At 37.7% G+C, this 19,320-nt stretch overlaps 1 protein-coding gene across 1 annotated transcript in view; it reads left to right on the top strand.

Annotated features, from left to right (window-relative positions):
- The window catches only part of SLC38A6 (solute carrier family 38 member 6), a 42,131-nt gene that overhangs the window by 11,149 nt on the left and 11,662 nt on the right, over positions 1-19,320 (top strand). Inside the window, exons 6-8 of the mRNA XM_050897175.1 lie at positions 9,308-9,386; positions 14,222-14,304; positions 14,775-14,833. Coding sequence (XP_050753132.1) covers positions 9,308-9,386; positions 14,222-14,304; positions 14,775-14,833 — 221 coding nt within the window. The remainder of the gene's footprint in view (positions 1-9,307; positions 9,387-14,221; positions 14,305-14,774; positions 14,834-19,320) is intronic.

The following is a 19,320-nucleotide window of genomic DNA, read 5'->3' as shown; positions in this document are numbered from 1 at the left end:
CAGCTGCGTGATTTCTGTCCTTTACAGCTGCCTTTGGCAGAGTCCTGTGATGCTGCAGTCTAAGTCAGCAGAGCAGCACTGTGTCAGGAATTGTCTTTGAAGACTGTAGGCTAATGAGCTCTAAAAAAAAAGGAGGGATGAAGAGTTCTCTTCACCTGTCACAGAGCCTTGACTCTTGAAGAATCCATAGAAAGCAGGGAATTTTTCTTGTCTTTCTGGTCCTTCTGCAGATTTTAAATGGGAGTAGTGAAACTGTGGAGTGTAGTTTCTCCTGAATGGAGAGACTGGAGGAGCCATGCTGGAATTAAGTGTAAAACTTAGGTTCTGCCCTTAGTGTACTTTGGTTGGTGTTCCCCTCTTTTTGTTCTTCTGTCCGTTTGAAGGAGCCAGCAGCATCATGCCTGTTGGGCATACATCCAGACTGTCAACATCTTTAATTTCAGAGTAAGGCTAAAAATAAAATTGTTTTCTGTTACCTCCTCCATCATCAGACTTGGGTCCATTGCATCATACAGTATCTTATTTCAAAAGTGATTGGAGAGCATGAGATAATGAATGATGGCTTGTGATTAAAATAAGCAACTTTACTAGGGTTATTGTCACTGTCAGCATCTAGTCTGGGCTTTTTTTTCAAGTTTGGTCTGATCACTTCTAAAAGTAATTTAAGTGCGGCAGTGATTTACGTTCGTTTGTGGTGGAGAGAGCTTTTTAGTAATCATTTTAATATAGTTATGCTTTCTAATTTGTCATCTTTGCTTTTTTAAAAAGAAAGCTTAAAGTGCAAATTTGAATTTGACATCCTAATTGCATACACTTACGGATTTGTGTAGACAGGGGAGTTGATTTTTCTACTAGCAGGATACCCAAAGAAAAAAAAAAAGATTGTTGTACAGGTACAGGAAGGCACTGGTTAGTCAAATTTGGAATTTAAAAGGTTAAAAAAAAAAATCAGTTTCAAGTACATCGCTTGGAATTTTAACATGTATCTCTAACATGAGTGCTCAACTTTCCTGCAGATTTGTAGTTGTCTCTTAGAACACTTTGTGTTATGTTAATCCAAGTAACACAAATCAAATACCAAAATCCATGTAAGTACCAAGGATTAACTAAGGGTGCATCAGGATAATGCATTTAACTTTGCAATATCCAAATGTAAATTAAGGTCATCTTAAATACTGTGACTTACAGACTTTATGGAACATATACAAATTCTTAGCTTAGAATGATTAAACTTTGAGAATATTTGCCTAGCTTTCCTTATATCAATATGTACTTGTTATTGCAATATAGATATATGTTAATAAAGTGAAACCAAAAGGCTAAATGGGAAGGCCAGTGCTACTAATTTTTATAATTGTTCTATTTGTCAGTATTTTAGCCCAATCCAGCAGCCCTTTAATCTAAATAACTAGTGATTAGTTACATGCCAACTGCCTTGTTCTTGAAAGAGCTTGTTAGTGTGTCTATGGGGTTGCAAACTGGACACTAGAAAGGAAACTATCAAATTGCATGTTACCAGGCTGCTATTTTGTCTCCTCCTGACCCTTTCCTTTCACCCCCGGTCTGTAAGTGGAGTGATCTTCCAAACGTCCATATCTTGCCCGCCATGCAGAAGAAGATCTTGAAGGATTTCAGATCTTGTCATGTGCCCTCTAAGATGAGAGAGGGCCGTTGGGGAAGTTGTACGCCTAGAGGTGTAGAAGGAGTGAGGGAGGCTGCTATTGAAAAAGCTGAGTTACATGGCTCTGCTGGCGCTTTATGTAATCCTTCCCAGGAGCGACTGGAGTTGGACGGAGTCCCCGCTATTGTTTTAATAGCGTTGTGCTTCTAGGAAGTGATGGATGAGGCGCAGTGGGCCAGAGCCGTGGCTCGGCGTCACGCAGCCCTTCCCCCTCTCCTGCCTGGGAAGTTCTGCAAGCTTCCTAGATGCTTTCTGAAGCGGGGAAGGAAGATGGAAATTTCTCCTCCTGGAATTGTCCTCTCTGCGGATGTGACTGAAAAGGAGGTCAGTCCACAGCCGTGTGTCCGAGAGAAAATCGGTAGGAATCTTAAAGCATATGTAATGAAGTTAGAGAAGAAATTATTTTAGCAAGGCTGGTGGAAAAATGGAGACAAACACAATAAAGCATTGCACAAGAACAGCCCTCAGTCTGTTGCCAACACTAACAAATCCTCAGCATTGAGGTCTAGCAGGAAGTATGCGGAGAGTTTTACAGCATACTTCTCTGGGCTGCGGGCTGGTATCAGCTGAAGGTCACTGCTGCAGGGAGATAGAACCGGGCCCAGAGGGCCTGGTAGCTCTGATACACAGAGACAGAAATTGAAACTGCTGAGAACATGAGTTTAATTATTTAAAATTTATTAGCAGTGGGATTAAGTGCAACACTAGAACCTGCAGTACAGCCATGTAGCATAGGTGGTCTGTGTGAGGATTTTTTGCAACACACTTTGTTTTTTTCAATTTCTTTCGATAGGCTGAAGTACACAGGGGAATTCTCGTGCTGCGGATGAGTATGAGTAACTAGCCTGTCTTGGCTTGTACCCAAATGATCATTGCAGTCACTTTTTGGAACTAAACTTTCCAGACAGCTATCTTAATTTTAGAAAGAATTATTTGCTTTCTAGTATAAATACAGTTTAATCAAGTGTAATTTCTGTAACTGGTGCTTGCGGATTTTGTTTCAATATTCTGCAATTAACATGTCCTCAAAGGTACACGTTTTTCTTCTTTGTAAGAATAAGTAATGAGGAAAAAAGATTGTTCTGTATCCCTGGAGCACTGTTTTATCCTCGGGTCTGCCTGAATGCTGTAGGCAGTAAATAGAAGTTACAGGATTAGTTCTGATGGGAGATCCAGTTCTTTACCTGGATTGTGCGGCCTGTTAATGCAGTCAACGTGACGGACAATACACAAAACCCTGCTATGATTGTAATACATGCTAAATACGTATTTACATTTGGCTAGTTCATATTTTTCAAGCTTCCCGAAGTAAACCAAGAGGCGTAACCACTGGAAAAAGCATATATTTCCATCACGGCGAGCGCGCGGATGGCGAGGCCGGCCTGCAGCTGCCCGGGCTGGGTGCCGGCCGGCGAGCGGAGCAGCCCCGCTCTCGCACCACCATCTGCTGGCCTCGCCCGGCCGCGCACCCCTGGGCCGCCTGCCCGGGAGAGCTGCCGGGCAGCTGGGCGCCGCGGGGACCTCCAGCCTTCTCCTGCTTTATTCCACACACCCCCCCGCCTTTTTTTTTTTTTTTTTGGGGGGTGTGTGTGGGTAAACAGTGAAGTATTTCACTTACGAATTTGCTTGGGGGGGAGTATATGTGTGCCTTCTGTGATTCAATACTTACAAATGCGGTGCCTGGATTAAAAAAAAAAAAAAAGACCTTGTTTTATCAAGTTAATTGGGCATTTTTGTTTTGCAAATTGTTTTTTTTGTCCCCCCCCCCCCCCCCGAGTTCATCCATTCTGAAATTTAGTTTTAAAAGTATTTACAAAATTTGTCTCAAATTTAAATGCAGCAAATATTTTTTGAGAATGGGGGGGGTGGGTGGGAATAACTTTCTTTTTGTAGTCAGAGTACAATACTCTACAAACTTTGAAAATAAATGAATGGTGCAAATCATGGAAGAATAAAATACAACTTGTTACATGCTGAGACCTGCATCGTTAATACCTTAGAAATTACTGAGCTTCCTTTAAGTAAGGGAAATGTAATTCTGTTTTCAAACAAACTTGAATGTTTGTTTTCACAGTGCGGTTTGCTTTTGACCTGAAAGCCTAATTATCCTTACTGATTCAAAGTGAGGATTTCCAGTGCAGAGCTGCCTTAATTAAGGGCAGGTTTGTCAGCTCCTGTACTAATTTAACAATTGATGACCCATGCTCTTGTGTTTTCATATTGCAGTGAATGGTTGTTGGAAGGTTTGATACCGTAAAGAATATTAAGCCTGCTTATATAAAAAAAAAACAACAAAAATCCCAACCTGCAGCTCTACTTCAGAATGGAATATATGATTTGTGTAGAAAACATTTCAGTTTTATTAGCATTTAGCGTAAGTGTACAAATACAATTAAACTAATGAAGTTTTTTCCAAAATAAATCTGCCGCCCATGTGTTCCCTGTGGAATAAGAAGGATTTTTTTTTTTTTTTTTTTTTTTTTTTTAAAGCTTGCCATAGATAAGTTCCAGAGTAATTAAGATAAAAGCTAAACTTAGAAGGAAAGGGAGTGAAAATTCATTAGGATGAGTGTCCATAACATCAAGATTAGCAAAGAAGTTGACAACCTTTTTTTGTTCTCAGAACTTCTCCATATGAAGAAGCATTACATCTTCTTTCACACACTCCAGTCTACATCTGTATTTAAAAACAAACAAATGATCCCAACAATGTTTTTCAGTTTTTAAGCTTCCACTAAGAGGAAGTATTAAAAACAATACACCAAGTAGTTGGGAGACTTCTTAAAATCAAATATGAGGGGGATTCATTGCAAAATGAAAACAAAAGAGCATGCACTTAAGGCCATATGATGTGAGGGCTGAAATAGTTGATGGTTTTCAGTGGCATCCATGCATCATTCCTGGTGTTTCCACAATGCGAATTACTTACGAGGAGCTCAGTGCAATGCTGAAGTACTCCCTATCTTGCTATTCCAGTCTAATTCTTTGACAGGAAAAATGGGAGCTTGCCCAAAATCCTCTCTAGTTTCACTTTCTTTCTTGAAATCCTTCCCTGCTTTCCTTTTTAACTTTGTGACATTGTTTGGATTAGGACAGATTCAATTTTGAACAACCTCCATACCAGCAAAGGGAGACACAAGCCCAAAGGGGTTTCTCACATGCAGTTGCTATGAAAGATCGAGCTCAGTTGGGCTGGAGTGTGCAGCGACCGGTAGTGTTTATTCTGCTGCTTCTGTCTTTCAGCCTCTAATCTTTTCAGTATTTTGGGAAAAATAGGCATCTTACTGACTGAATTCTTTAGAGGATAAGAGTTACAAGCATTTTCATTTATCTTAATTATCTATAGGCATTTGTGAGGAATCTCTGTCTTATCTGGTATTCCCTTAGATGAGAATCAAGATTGCTCTGTCTACCTGTCCTGACTCCCAAATCAGCACCCTCTTTTTTTAAGTAGGAGCTGAAGAGCCAGTGTGGCTGTATTGATACAGTCTGTTTTTCCCCAGCCCCTTATCTTCTCCTGTGTGAAGTTGGAGGGTAGCTTGGTTCCATTTTTGCACAGTGCTTAATAATGTAAGACATCTTTATGGCGCTCTGATATGGTCAGCTACAGTGGTAGATTAGGAAAAACTAACCAGAAGAATTAGATTCAGTCCCTTCAGTTAAATGATTTGAAGGGATTTATTACCAACCATTTTCTAAGGAAGGAATAAATTACATGTTTACACATAAGTTTAATGTACATATTCTCTTGCGTCATTGCTGTAGACTTCACCAATTGATCTTTTTTGGGGTAGGATAGTAAGGAAAAGTTACACTTCTTTTTCTGGTAACCAAAAAGCCATTCACATATTTGATATTAAGATTAGGTTACCTCAGAAGAGGTGTTTTGGGGACTATTTAAAAAACATAACCTTGGCTTCCCTTTTCGCCAGCAACTAATGTTTTTTCAGGTAGGGGCACATATGCTCAGTGTTAAACAATATTGTAGCACAATAAGGACATTCTGAATAATGTATGCATGGTATGTATATTTATAGAGAGTCATATCTCATGGTGGCACTACAGGTTATAATAATGAAAGTGTAAAGCAAGTACCCTATTTTATATTTCAACAAATATCTTTTTTTCTGTCTAAGAGCTAATACCAAGTTTTCAGAACATGGCAAAGTGATAAGTATTTTAAGAATGTAATTTATTGCTGCTTTCAAGACAGTGATAAGCCTATTGAATAATAAAGTAGTGATATAATTTTGATTTCTGCTGAATACTGTTTTATGGCATTTCTATGTCAAGGCCTATTGAGAAGTTTAGACCTGCTTAGTTCTCCATCAAGTAGCTTTTGGTGCATACTGAAAATTATTATAAAATAACATAATATATGCAAATTCAGGATCTGAAGATTAGGAAGCGACTATATGAAGGTTGCTCATGTAGTTGTAGTTCAGCACTTGTTGCATCTGCATATTGCTAAAGCCTCAAACTATGTGTTTGTACACCATTCGTTCTGCAGGAAACCTGTCTCATTCAGTGCTAAAGATAGATGTCTCATGTTGCAAAGAGAAGGTGATACGAAGAAAACATAACATTCTTTTTTAATGTAGGGGATGAGACTGGCTTGCAAGAGCAGTAAGTTCTGCTCTCTCATACTGTGTGCATGCAAGAGGGGTGAACTCTGAAGGGAATGTTGCTTCTGACATTTGCTAATTTTTTTTGAACACTTGACTTCTAAAGATTAATGTATATTTATTGTAATTTTTGTATGTGATAAAAGGTGCCTTAAAAGTTAGCCATTAAAACATTGAAATTATTTTCAAAATGACAGAGGAAGTCAGTATTTCAAATTGGAATAAATCAAAGCACAAGGTACGCTTTTTGTTGTGTTCACTTGTGTCACAGTTTAGCATTGTGACTGTGTAATCTCTTCTGTCCGTTATACATTAAGACTGCCAAGGGTAGCTGACGTTGAATTTTTACAATATAACTTGACATGGCTTTGGTCGTGGTGGGTGTCAAGGAAGTTAAGTAAAATTTATATTTGGAGCAAAGGATACATGGCTTTTTGTCTGTCATACTGTATGTAGTTTATTCCTGCTTGAGATAATTTTTTCAAGTTGCTATGCCCTTTTTGAAGACGCTTCGCTGTTTTGGTTTCAGCTTTAAAAAACAAACAAACAATGTTCTTTGCTCACTTTGTAGTGTTTCAGAGAGTTATACGGTGGTTAGTGTCTCTTCTTTCACGCTGAGTAAAGCTACAAGGAGCTGTTGCTCGTGAGAATTACAACTGTGTTTGTAAGTAAGTGAAGAAAAAGCAGGATTTGACTTTTTAAACTGTATTTAGCGTGGGCATCCTGCTCAGGTTTGTGTACGAGATTTATGTCTTATCTAAGCATCAGGATATAAATAAAATTACTTATTATTTATTTTCTTCGTCTTCTAGAACAAACGAGAATATAAAATGGGGAAAAAAAAATCCTACTATGCGAGATTGTTTCCCATATGCCAGAGAAAGGAAGAAAGATGCATACAAATGTTTAGCATGTGCAAGTTTCTTGGTGCATGATTGGTTCCCTACTTAGGAGTGGAATTCAGTGAAATAGGACTCCTCTTTTAAAAACAAAGAGTAAGCGCACAACAAAGGATAAGTGATCAAATGATTAGCCAGAGGCTAATAGGAATGCAAGGGAAGAGTGACAGATTGCATATTAGGAGGAAATCTGATCTGGAAATTAATTTAAAGCTTTCTGCAGCTGAGGCTGCAAAAGAACTAATTTTGAAACCTTTCTGAAGTACATAAATATATGAAAATTCTGACTTGCTTGTGTATAAAGTATTGTATAATACAAGAAAGAAGGCTCATGGATAAATAAAGTTGAACTGTAATTTAGAGGAATTGTCCTCCTCCCCCTCCCCCCACTTAATGTTTTAAAAATCTGTCTTTGCTTAGGGTGAAATATGCATCTGCCTGTAGCTTAGTGTGAGAAATTGTGTTAATCTACTTACAAATTCTGGTGATTTAGAAATATGCGTGCTGTAAGGTTCTCTCTGGTTGAATCTACGTTCTGTTGTATACAAATAGGAGAGTAAAATCAGCTCAGCAGATAAATACCTCACCAGACACAATCAACAGCTACATGTCAACAGGGAAATATACTTGAATATTGGAAAGAACAGAGCTTTTAATTATGAAGAAGTGAATATTTCCTTATTTAGTGACATACCAAATGGTTTTAATTTAACCTTGCGGTAGGTAGATGTCACTTTGTATTAATAGAATTTGCTTTCTTTAGAGAGACCACGTTACCTTTCTTCAAAATTTAACATTAACTGCTATAGTACAGCAATGTGTGAGTCCACACATTTTTTTAACGTTCAAAAAATTCCTCTAAAAAAACCCCCACAAACTTATTGAAAAATCAGCTTATGGAATTTTGCTCATTTACCTTTTTAAAATTTATGTTTTAATTTTAAAGCATTAAAAAATGCACTAGGGTAAAATTCTAAAGAATTACTAAATACAGAACAGTAAAATTTGAATACAACAGATGAATTTTTGTCGAGTGTTAAATGTAACTAAACGTTTGTCAGCACGTTACTAAAATTTCTTGCTGCTGAAGGGTGGAAATTAGTTTCATGTAGGCTTTGATATTCCTTGAAGCTCTTTGTAAAAATTTATTTTTCTGAGTAATTCTCTGCTGTTTTTTGATTCATATAAATACTTGTTGCTTATGTAAAAGAAAAAAGTGACACGAACAGTATGTGAAGGTATCAGGTTAGTATAAGTTGTAATTTAAAAACCCTCTCATTTATGACTGATCATTTTATATAGCAAAGGAGAAAAGTGATACAGTGAAATAGCTTTTGGATTTATGTGTATGCATCATTGCTTTCTTCTGAATAGAATTACAAATGCTTAATTTCAAGTCGACACTCCTATAAGAGTAACTAACAATTTCTCTTCTGATTCGCAGTTCCTGTATAGTTTTGCACTTGATGTTGTTGTTGGGATCTTCTTGGTGGTGGGTGTAGCATGAGAAGCAGAGATCTGTCACTGATAATCCTCTTACCTCCGAGGGCCAAACTATGCAGTATATAAAAAACCTTTCAAGTCCTATTCTTGTCTTTAAATTTCTGTCATATATATATTTAGTACAACAGCAATTGAACAACAATAAAAACGGAGTCTTTAAAAAAGCTATTGTATTGTATTGAAACAAATGTTATTATTTACTCTCGTCGTTAACAATGTCTTGTAAAGTAAAGAGGAAGGAGAAGTGCTGCAGCCTTGTAGTCTGTCTCTAGCCTGTAGGTCTGTATTCCCAGGTAAAAGGTCAGGCCTATATTTTATATTGTTTTGCCTTTTAGTCCTTTGGATTATGTTTTCCTTGTTTCAGGACTCACATCGTAACAGTCTCTTTGGAGGCATTAGCTAACATCAGTACAATACTCAGGGATTCGCGGCTATTTTTAGAGGAAGTATATGAGAAAATAAATTCTGATTCTGGTGCCATGGTGTCTAATATATAGCTGAGATGTTCCAAGCGTAACCACTCTGGTTAAGCCGTGCTAATTGTTACAACCAGAGATATTGGTATTCCTCTGCTAAATCTGTTCTGCTTCTGTTTGCAGCTATGTCATCTTATCTTTTAATTGTTAAGTCTGAACTTCCTGGTGCTGTTGCGGGGTTCTTAAGTGGAGACGAGAGTGGGTAAGGAAAAATGCTTCATACATTCTGTATTTATCTTGAAGAAGAAAGTGGTTCAGGACTGCTGAACGAGATGGGTACTGACACTTCCCTCTGATCTCACATGCTAAAAAAATTAATTATTTACAGGAGTTCTTGGAATATAAAATGTATTTGGCATGTGCAAGCCTTCTGCAGCACACACACACAGAGCGTGATTCTTTCCTCATAGCAATTTCCCATCAGATGACCTTAAAGTCAGTGGCAAAGCTCCATCTACAGAAATCTCCCTTCTGTAAAAATTTAAAAGGGGAAGCAGGAGGGGACAGGAGGGAGAGGAGGAGAAACATTTAAACTGCTGTCATGTTATCACTTCACATATTTCAAAACCACAGTACAAAAACCGGCAGACATTTAAATTTAAATATTTTGTTGTCTTGCTCCAGTAATTGGACTTGTCTTGGGAAAAATGCCAGGTTTCCAGACTTGGTTTATAATTCCTTAACTTGGCTCCCAGTAAAGAAATTATTCTTCGCAACTGAGCTATAAAGCTGTATGTAAGGAGTGTGTCCCTCAGATTTGTCAGAACTGTCGCAAGAAATCTGTGCCTGTGCTAAGACAAACATTGCAGCTTCAGCACTGAAATATCTTGTTTGAGTTGTTCCAGTGCTGCTGTCATTCGTAACAGTGTACCTTAGATGGTGTTACGGCTGTTTTTCCAAACTGCTATTTTCAGATGTTTTGAGCTCAAAACTTTCCCTGGATTGAAATGTGGTGAAATTGTCTCAAGGCTGTGTGATGCTTGTATTATTCCTGAATGTTGTGGGTGAATTTTAAGTTTGAAACTAGTTTTTTAGAAGGTACTTTAGTTCATTTTATGTTTTGTCATTTATAACTTTTCCATTTTATAACGAACATTTTGAGAAATGAAGTGTGGTGATCATCTTGCTTTCTGTCTTTCTGCCTGCCTGGCCCTTGCAATAGTATGTTTTTAGTAAGGGGCTTTTTTTTTTTTTTTTTTTTTAAACTATTATGTGTATATGTCATTTTCAGTCTGCTAATATATCTGTTCCAGCTGTGGTAGTCAGCAGCTTTTCATTTGGGTGGTATCACCTTCTCCTTCACGATCATACTTTTAACTCCACTCTTCACACACAGTGGCATTGAGCCTGCTACTGTATCTGCTGCATGTGCGTTCCAGTCTGTCTGTCCCCCCAAATTTAGCATGTAACATCACTTACTACTGGTTTTAATTTTATGTCAGCTCTGTTTATGCAAAGTGACTTTTCCCAACAAAGGTACACTTTTAAACAGCCAGCTTGTGAAAACTCGTAATACGTAGAATCTGGAGGTCCCACATGCATGCATACTGCCCAAAGGATTGTTCTGTCTAAAAAAGGCAGTATAAACAACTTCTTTATTAAGGTGCCTATTTGATAACACTCCCACTAGCTTTGTTTATCAAGGTCCTAGTGCACATCTTCTGTGTGAACACTGGTGAACACACAGACGGGTTACAGCAGTTGAACTGGTTATTACAAATCATCTGAGCCATTGTAATTCTCAGTGCGCTGTCAGCACTGCCACCTCCCACACTTCTTCCTTAGCTGAAATTACAGTTTGAGATGGGAATGAAGTTCAGTTTTGCATTTAGAAAGAGCTGAAATTGTCCATAGGAATATTAAACGCAGCTCAGGTGGTAAGCTGATTGTCAGCCCGGGTCTCATCCTGTGTCTGTCTCTGTTATTGGGAGTTCTTCCATTGGTAAATGTTTATTTGACACAGTTTGACTCCTCTATTCTTTGCCCAAGCAAATGTTTCAAATGCAGTGGTCGAGCAGTATTCTAGGTACATGCACACAGCTGACCTTCTCTGTATGTCCACATCTATATTTCATATATTTTGCCATATTAATTGCCACGGTAGATCATCATCTTTTGTTTCTGTGTATTTCTTCGCAGATGTTAAGAGTAGTTTTTTAGTAACAGAGTTTTTAAATTGTAGGAAATTGTTCAACAAAATTAGGTAACCAAATATCAAGCCTAAGTAGCAACTTATTTATGCAAAGGGTATAAATATTGACTAGCTTGATTAAAGTTCTTTAACTGGACCACTTGTTTCCAGATGTGGTTGCACAACCGTTCTGTTTTTGTTAAGGCATTATAGCATCTGATATGCTTTCATTTGGGTGCAGAATTTATCTTTTAACTGTAGTTAGAATGTATCAAAAGTGTCAGTTAAAGTATCTGTGAAAATATTTTATATGCATAAACCCTCCCAAGCCATACATTTGGGAAAGCCATTTAAAGAACGTTTTGTGCATTGAATTATTTTTATAGATAAAGGTTAGCAGGTGTGCATGTGTTTGAAAGGCTCAGAGCCAGTGTGTAATACATCTTCATGTCTTTATTAAAAAACAAAAACATATAATATGAACACTTGTTAATTGCGAGTTGAGATGTTTCAGTCGGTCTGCATAACAAGAATTCCACATAGTTTTGATGACATGAACATAGTTTCAAATGAGGATTGTGTTAAAAAGTTGTAATTTGTGAGCCCTCTGTTAACATTTAATGACCCTGTCAGGAGGATATGATTGATGCAATTAAGTTGTCTTGCTTGTGTGTTATATAATTGATATGGACTGAGAGTAAGATCCTAATTTAGAACATACGAATCTCTTGTCCTGTTGCATTCAGGAATGAAATTAAAGTGATTTATAAATGTCTGCTTTTAGTTAAAATATGGGGGAGGGAGGAGGAACATCTGCATGCCAAAGCATTTTCAGTAGAGTCAAGGATTTATATTCCATATTTCATATTCGGAACGCTTTTATCATATAGGATTAAATTTGCAGATCAAACTGATTTTAAAGGCAATATCAAGACATTTATTCTGCCTTTGGAAAATAAGTATATTTCTACAACAGTATTTTGAGGAAAAAATGGACACATTTTTTGATAACCAGTAATTGGTCCACTATTCAGTTTTTTGAGATCTTTTTAAATAAAAGAATTGGTATTCCAAAATTAAGCAGTTCACAAAATTATTTTTTCTCCTTCCCATCACCTCATTGCAGTTTTCCTCTCTCTTTTCCCCCCTCCCCCACAAACATCTTTTCATTTACCATAAAATAACCAAAATAATTTGTTCTCTGTCCTGCTGAGCTTGTGAGCTACGATGGCGACTGTGGATTTGCTGCTTGCTTAGAATTGGGAGACTCAAAACAGAGGTCCCACATGTACACATTGTGCAGCATTCATTGTACTTCTGCCTACTGCTACAATACTGTTCCTCCTAATCTGAACATCCACCATACTAGAAAGAAAGAAAAGGTTTAAAAATATGTGAATGCTAAATGATAATGTGAAGGGAGGGATGCTGATCTCAGCAAAGTTGCTTTTTCACTGTAGCAGTAGCAGACCTAGGCTAGTAATACATTTTTTTTTGAAGAATGATGTATTTTGAGTAATTTTTAATATAGACATTGTCGCTTAAGGGTTACTTTGATTTTGATATGGTGAAGATGCTCTCAACCTTGAAATTTCTCTGTTCAGTTATATTACATATTTTGTCAAATGAGCGACTCAAGTGGTTGTCCACGATGTGTGACAGTAGTTAATATACGTATATGGTAATTTTTCTTTAACACAGGTGTTATGCTACTTTCCTTCTGATAACTTGAGGTGCTGCCTGTTTATTAGGTGCTAACCATATCCTGGACTAAATAAACTTGAAGGTCAAAGGCTAAGGTGTTTATAGGTAGTAAAGTCGGAGGCTGATGTGCAAGATGTTTATCAGTACAGGATATGGTTATTACCAAGTTAGGGGGAGCCACCCTCAAGATGTTTCTTTTTCTTAACAACTTATCCATCTGTACTTTCCTCAGTTTGGAGATGAGAATTTGATACTTTGAATAGATTTTAAATCCATTAAGTCTTCATATGCCTCTACAATGCTTTTTTTATATGTATAGTTTTATGCTTAAACATTATAGCAGATTTCATTATCATAATTTCCATCCCTTCAATCCTTTAATTCTTGTGTGGATGTATGCAAAGAAAGAGCGATCATTTTATGCAAAGTTAAAGATAAGAAAGTCCTCTTTATTGGTGTTCTTTCTTATATCACCTCTGGACAGCAAACATCATTTCAAATTAACTGAAAGTTGATTTACTTGTTGTTTTCTTCTATTATTTGAACGCTGTGATGATAGGTGTAATGAAACTTGGGCAGAAGAGAAAGTTGTTATGTTTAGAAAACATAACTGAATTTCCAAACAAATAGGTTGGGTAGCTTAGCTTTCTTTTTCACACCTCTTGGAAATGGTAAGGAACTGAGGTCATGTAGGAGTAATAAACTGGAAGGGAAGTTCAGCAGTAAGTGGGAATTAATGTTGCTGTTTCTTCCAGTTGTGTAAATATGCAACTCATTGTAATTCAATTCAAGATATATGTAGTATGCTATATAAGTACTCCTACTGGAAATCTGTAGAGTATGAAATACCCTTGCCCTCTGATCATTGCTTTGAATAAAGGCAGGGAGTTGCATATTGTGCTGCTGAGAAATAACTTTACACACATCAGACCCCTGATCCATGCAGACACTTGCCTATGGAACATTGCCTGCAATGCTGGTTCGTTACAGGATCGTGCTCTGCTTCCTCGTTATCTGGGAGCTCTATTTTATATCACAATACAGAAACTAGGAATACAAATTCATGTAAATAGCATGTGAGACTGGAAATTATTTATTTTTTCTTGTCCTATTGGTTATTTTGTCTAAGATCACAGTTCTAAAGTAGAACATATTTTTTAGGACTCGAACTTTGTATCAATCATAAATAGATTTTTCAACAGGTCTTGGTACCTTGATGGGAGACTGCTGCTACTGATTACTTCAGTCTGCATTGTTTTTCCTCTTGCACTTCTTCCTAAAATTGGTGAGTAATTAAAGGAGAGAAGCGAATATTATTCTACTTTAGTAGCAATTACAATTGAAGACTTTAAAACCTTAATGGGTTATTTATTTATTTTAACTGGCAGGGGGCTGGTGATGGTGGGGATTACTTAAGTTGTTGTAGTGTGTTCTGCCTTCCAGCCCTGCCTAGTTAACCTATTACTTGGGTTGCAGTAGTATTTTGTCTGCAATACTAAAATAAAATCTTTACAGCAGAACATTAAAGAGCTGCATTTACTTACAGCATGCCATTAGTGGTAAGCCAGTTCTAATTCTGCCCTACAAAACTACATAAATGATCTGTGACAGGCAGTTGGAATGTTGTTATTCTGAGTCCTAAGCCCCAGATACCAAGCACTGTAATAGAAAACATGCCTAAAATGTAAAGCTTTAGCTGTACATTAGGATCACTTTCCTTATAAATTCTCTTTTATTTTTACTGTTACTTTACAGGCTTTCTTGGCTACACAAGTAGTTTATCATTTTTCTTTATGGTGTACTTTGCTCTTGTGGTAAGTTAAAAATCTGTGCACAGCTTATCTATTTTTTTTCTTATTGTTTTCGTAAGCCTATTTTGAAATGAATTGTCTTCCACCCCCCCCTTAACTTTTTATGTGAAATTTAGCGTTTTCCTTAAGTTCCGTATGTGCTTGCTTGGACAGATTACATTTGTTTTGCTGAGGCATGGAAATGGGTATGAACTTTCAAGCATGTGAAAAGATTTAAAATAATTATATTTTGGACTGGTAAATGTAACAATATTTTTGTTTTGCTGACAGTGCAGTGAAGGGAGCTGGCACGTATACTTTTGTTTCCCTGCTAATAGTGGAATGGAATTCTGTTTTCTTAGCTTCTAACTATTACTGCAACTAGTGCAGAAGAAAATTTAATATACTCCAAATAAATTAAATTTACATGTATAATGGAGTGACAGAGTTCAAAAAAAGGCAAAGAAAACTAGAACTTCATTAAGGCAGTTTACAAGATTCATTAATACGTCAATGACCTTATTCCTCTTTCCCGCTGAAAGGAGAAGTTCTTTTCTCTGAGCCATATGGGGGTTTTTGACCCTGATGTTCACCCTCTCAAGGCCCCTGTGAGGTAGATGTTTCCAAATATCAAAAGTGAGACCTGCTAGGCAGATCTAAAAGGGAAAATGTGCCTTTAAGTTGCACTATTCTTTTTACAGGGAAAAAGTATGTTAATGCACATGTGTTGTAATACGTAGTACAACCAAGCAACTCGCACTGTCATCGAGGTATAGAAACAAGAATCGTACTTGGGAGCCTGGAAAAATGTTCCCCCTCTCCCCTGTCATTCTGGCTTGCGTTGACTTGCATTTAATACCTGTTTTACAAAGGGATAAACAGAGTTGAAGGCAAGTTGAACAAACATGCCATCCAGAAGACCAAGGCGATCCATTAGGAACCAAACCATGTGATAAAACCAAACTTCAAAGCTGTCAAAACATCTCCTTAGGGTATCCCTGGAGAACTGCAGTGTTTGTAGGACCTTGGGAAGTATTCTTCCTAAGCTGAGCACTGAGGAGCAGCTACAGCCTCTCCAGAGCTGATGGAAATTCATTTGTAATATTTATAAATTACTTTAACTTTTGACCTCTCCTAAACTTTATCTTAAAAAAAAAAAAAAAAGAGAGAAAAAAGAAAAAGCATTAACTATAATGCTGAAATAGGCCTTTGGCTGCAGGTAGTCGCAAGAGTTTTAAAACAAGTTCAGCTCCTGGATTTCAATGGGAATGTGTATGCATCTCTGGAGAAAGCTGTTGTAATGGGTGGATGCATTTGAAAACAATTTTGGGCTCCGAAAAGACAAGCATGTAAGCAAGACTTGTGTGCAGACGTGTCAAGCTGGGATGATTTAAGCTAGGGTTTAGTTTTGATTCTCTATCAACAAAGTAGGTAGAAAGTACTAATGAAGGAGTATGCAGACTACTGGATTTCTTATGAAATGGTTAAATTTGTATGCTTACTCTTTGTTATTAAATGACAAAGAAGCAGCCACAGTAAATCTAATTGAGGTCAAAATTTTAAAAAGCCGTTACAGATACTTAAAGAAAACCAATACTCTTCAAAGAATATTCTCTCTGACTTCTTTAGGCACTGAAACTCAAAGGCATTAACTGTGGATTAGTTTTCATATCTAATTGCTTTGAAATGGGTGATATGTGCTGTTGAAATGGTGTTTTAGTTTGCACAATGTTAATTTCTGTATGGCAGATATGTTTTAATTTGTTCCAGAAGAAAACTGTGTTAGTCATATGGAAGTAATACAATTATATTTTGCATATACAATAATTCTGCGCATTTTCAAGTGCCTACCATCTGTTCAGCTTTTTGCTAGCAAGCCACAGAAAAGATAGGTACAATAGACAGCATATGTCTTGGTCAGTATGGTCTAGCGAGTGCAATGAGCAAAAGGTCTAGAGACTACTCTTTGTTCTCGGTGTTCTGCTGTGGGGCTTTGGCAGGTCATGTATCTCCTCTCTGTGCTTCAGTTACCTTCTCCTTTAAAGTTAATATACTGGTTGTAGTCCTCACTTGGAAAAAAGTGAAAACACTGGGATGAGCTGATCTGGGAGAAACCCAAATATATGTAACTATTAATTCAAAGCCAGACTCTGTGAGGTCCTGAGCACTTTTGTTTCTGATTGTTGAATACTTCCCTGACTTGAATCCTAAGTGAAAAGAAATCAAATGTGATCGTTAAACTTTTTTTTTTTAATTGCCTCCCCTCTTGCTATATTAAATATTGGTGAAGAGTAAAGACAGATTTTTCTTTTTTTGTGGAGAGAGCCCTATTGGTAGCTTGTTCAACAAAGGTGTTAATGATTCCTGATGGTATTTTTCTAAATCTCTTGTTTATGTTCCCAGAACAAAATGTGATGCAGATTGGGAACCTGCCATATGTAATGAATGATGTTATGCACAGAGACCTCTCTTTGCTGAGTGCTGTTAGTACCGCTGGAATAAAGGGATTCCTGTTTTCCCTCTGCAGGATACGAAAAAGCAACATCACTGAGAATATTAGAATATTTCAAGTCTCTAACTTTATTTTTTAGCAATGTTTTGGTGTGGGTTTAAAATACCTTATTTCCACTAGAATCTCTCTTTAGGTTTTAGGTTTTCTTCACTGAAAACCAAATGTTTGTTATACTCAAAAGACAACATGTATATGAAATAGGGTTAAAGTTCCAGAGGAAGATTGTGCTGCCTGCATGGCTGCTCAGCTGACTGGGCTGTGCTGCCAACTTAAAAATCTCTTCCTGTTGGAGGGGGACCTCATTAGACTACAATTGGAAACCCAAACAGATTTGAATAATTAAGCAAATTAAGGTGGGCAAATATAATTACAGATTTTAAATGCACCTAGTGCATTTTATTTTGTGTCGTTTTATTTCCATTTCAATCTGTTCTTAATCTGTATTTGTTTTAGAAAAATGTTCTTCAGCTTTTTAGGTTTGGGTTGTCTTGTCCTCCCTCTGCAATGTTTATGTATCTGTCTTTGCTCTTTAGCTTGCAGGAAACCCTGCCCCCACCACTGCCAGCCACACTTCATTTTCCCCAGAGCTTGCCTTTTAGCTTCATGCCCTTTTTCATTGCTCAGGAAGCCTATTCCAACCTTAGCCAGAGTTCCCACAAAGCCTTCTACTTTGGAGCCTTCAAAGCCTCTCCTTTATTTCCCCTGTCTGGGTGCCTTTAAATACACAGAGATCTCCTTGAAAAAATATTTTGCCGCCTTGCTCAGCCTCATAAATGTCTTCAGCTAGTCAACAAGCTTGGGCTTCCTGGGGAGATAGCACAGCCGTGCATCCACAGTAGTTGTACTACAGCAGCAGCAGTCTGGCTCTGTGTCTCAGCTCGTAGCTTTTCACTGCTTGGTGCGCAAGAAAGAGATGAAGCAGGGGTGACCCATGTGACGGAGTCATGCGTATGTATGATACAGGCCCGAGTTATATTTTAGTGTTTGGTCCGTTCCTCCTTCTCCCTTGCTTACTCTTCGGTTGAACTTTTTGATGTACTAGCAGCATGTTCTTGTCCCTTCTTACATCCTTCCTCAGATGAGGTTGCAGTTCACGTTGCACAGAGGGAGGCAGTTTAGCCAATCAATAAGCAGGTAAGAACAGATCTCCTGGTGTAAAGCAGTGCCAGTTTAGTGTCAGAAACACGGTTGGAGGACTTCCATTGATAATCCTTTTTCACAATCTTTGCAGACTGCTGTTGAGCAAGCTTACTACCTAGTTCCATACCTTGAGTTGTTGTGTGTTGTTCTTAGTCATGCAATTTAAGATGTGTGTTATTGCCACAATGGACTCAGCGTGCTATGTACCCGCAGTTTCTTTTCCCCGCATTTTGTCTGGAGGTAGCATTTGTTTGCTTCTCCTGGCACTGGTGACAAGAGGGAGCATCTAATCCTTATCCTCTGGGAAACACCACTTGGCTGCAAGCAAAAAGTAGTTCTCTGAGCCAGGAGAAGCGCTCTCTTCCATGTTACTCTTCTCGTGAATCTGAGTCTTTAATTAAGTTTTTAATTATTTGCTCTAGGCTTCAAAAGAATTATAACCTCTAAAGCCAGGCAACTACATTAGGAAATTAATTAGGGTGAGGAGAGCAATGCAACTATCATTTTAAACTAGGCTCCTGAAAAAGGAGGTAACATTTCTTATTTTAATTTCCCTTTGATTTTCAGCCCTGTTACTTGGCAGTCCCTAAACCAGCAGGGTGTAGCTAAAGCCCAATGACATTATGGGACAATAATTGCATTTATTGTTTTTCCTTTGCTTTCTAGTCCAAACCATATGTTTCTGCCTTTTAAGATTAGCCCTAGGCTCTGCTCTATCTCTGTTAAGGGCTTGTCTACTTAGGGAAAGAGCCTGGGATAGCTAACACAGCAGCTATTCTGTATGGGAGGCAGTTAGTGTGGAGCACAGAGACAGTGACTGCGGAGCACTGGTCGTATTTCAGTTAATGTCAGAGCTCAT

Source organism: Gymnogyps californianus, chromosome 5, assembly GCF_018139145.2.
Source record: "Gymnogyps californianus isolate 813 chromosome 5, ASM1813914v2, whole genome shotgun sequence".
Taxonomy (NCBI): domain Eukaryota; kingdom Metazoa; phylum Chordata; class Aves; order Accipitriformes; family Cathartidae; genus Gymnogyps; species Gymnogyps californianus.
This window is presented reverse-complemented; position numbering and strand designations above follow the sequence as displayed.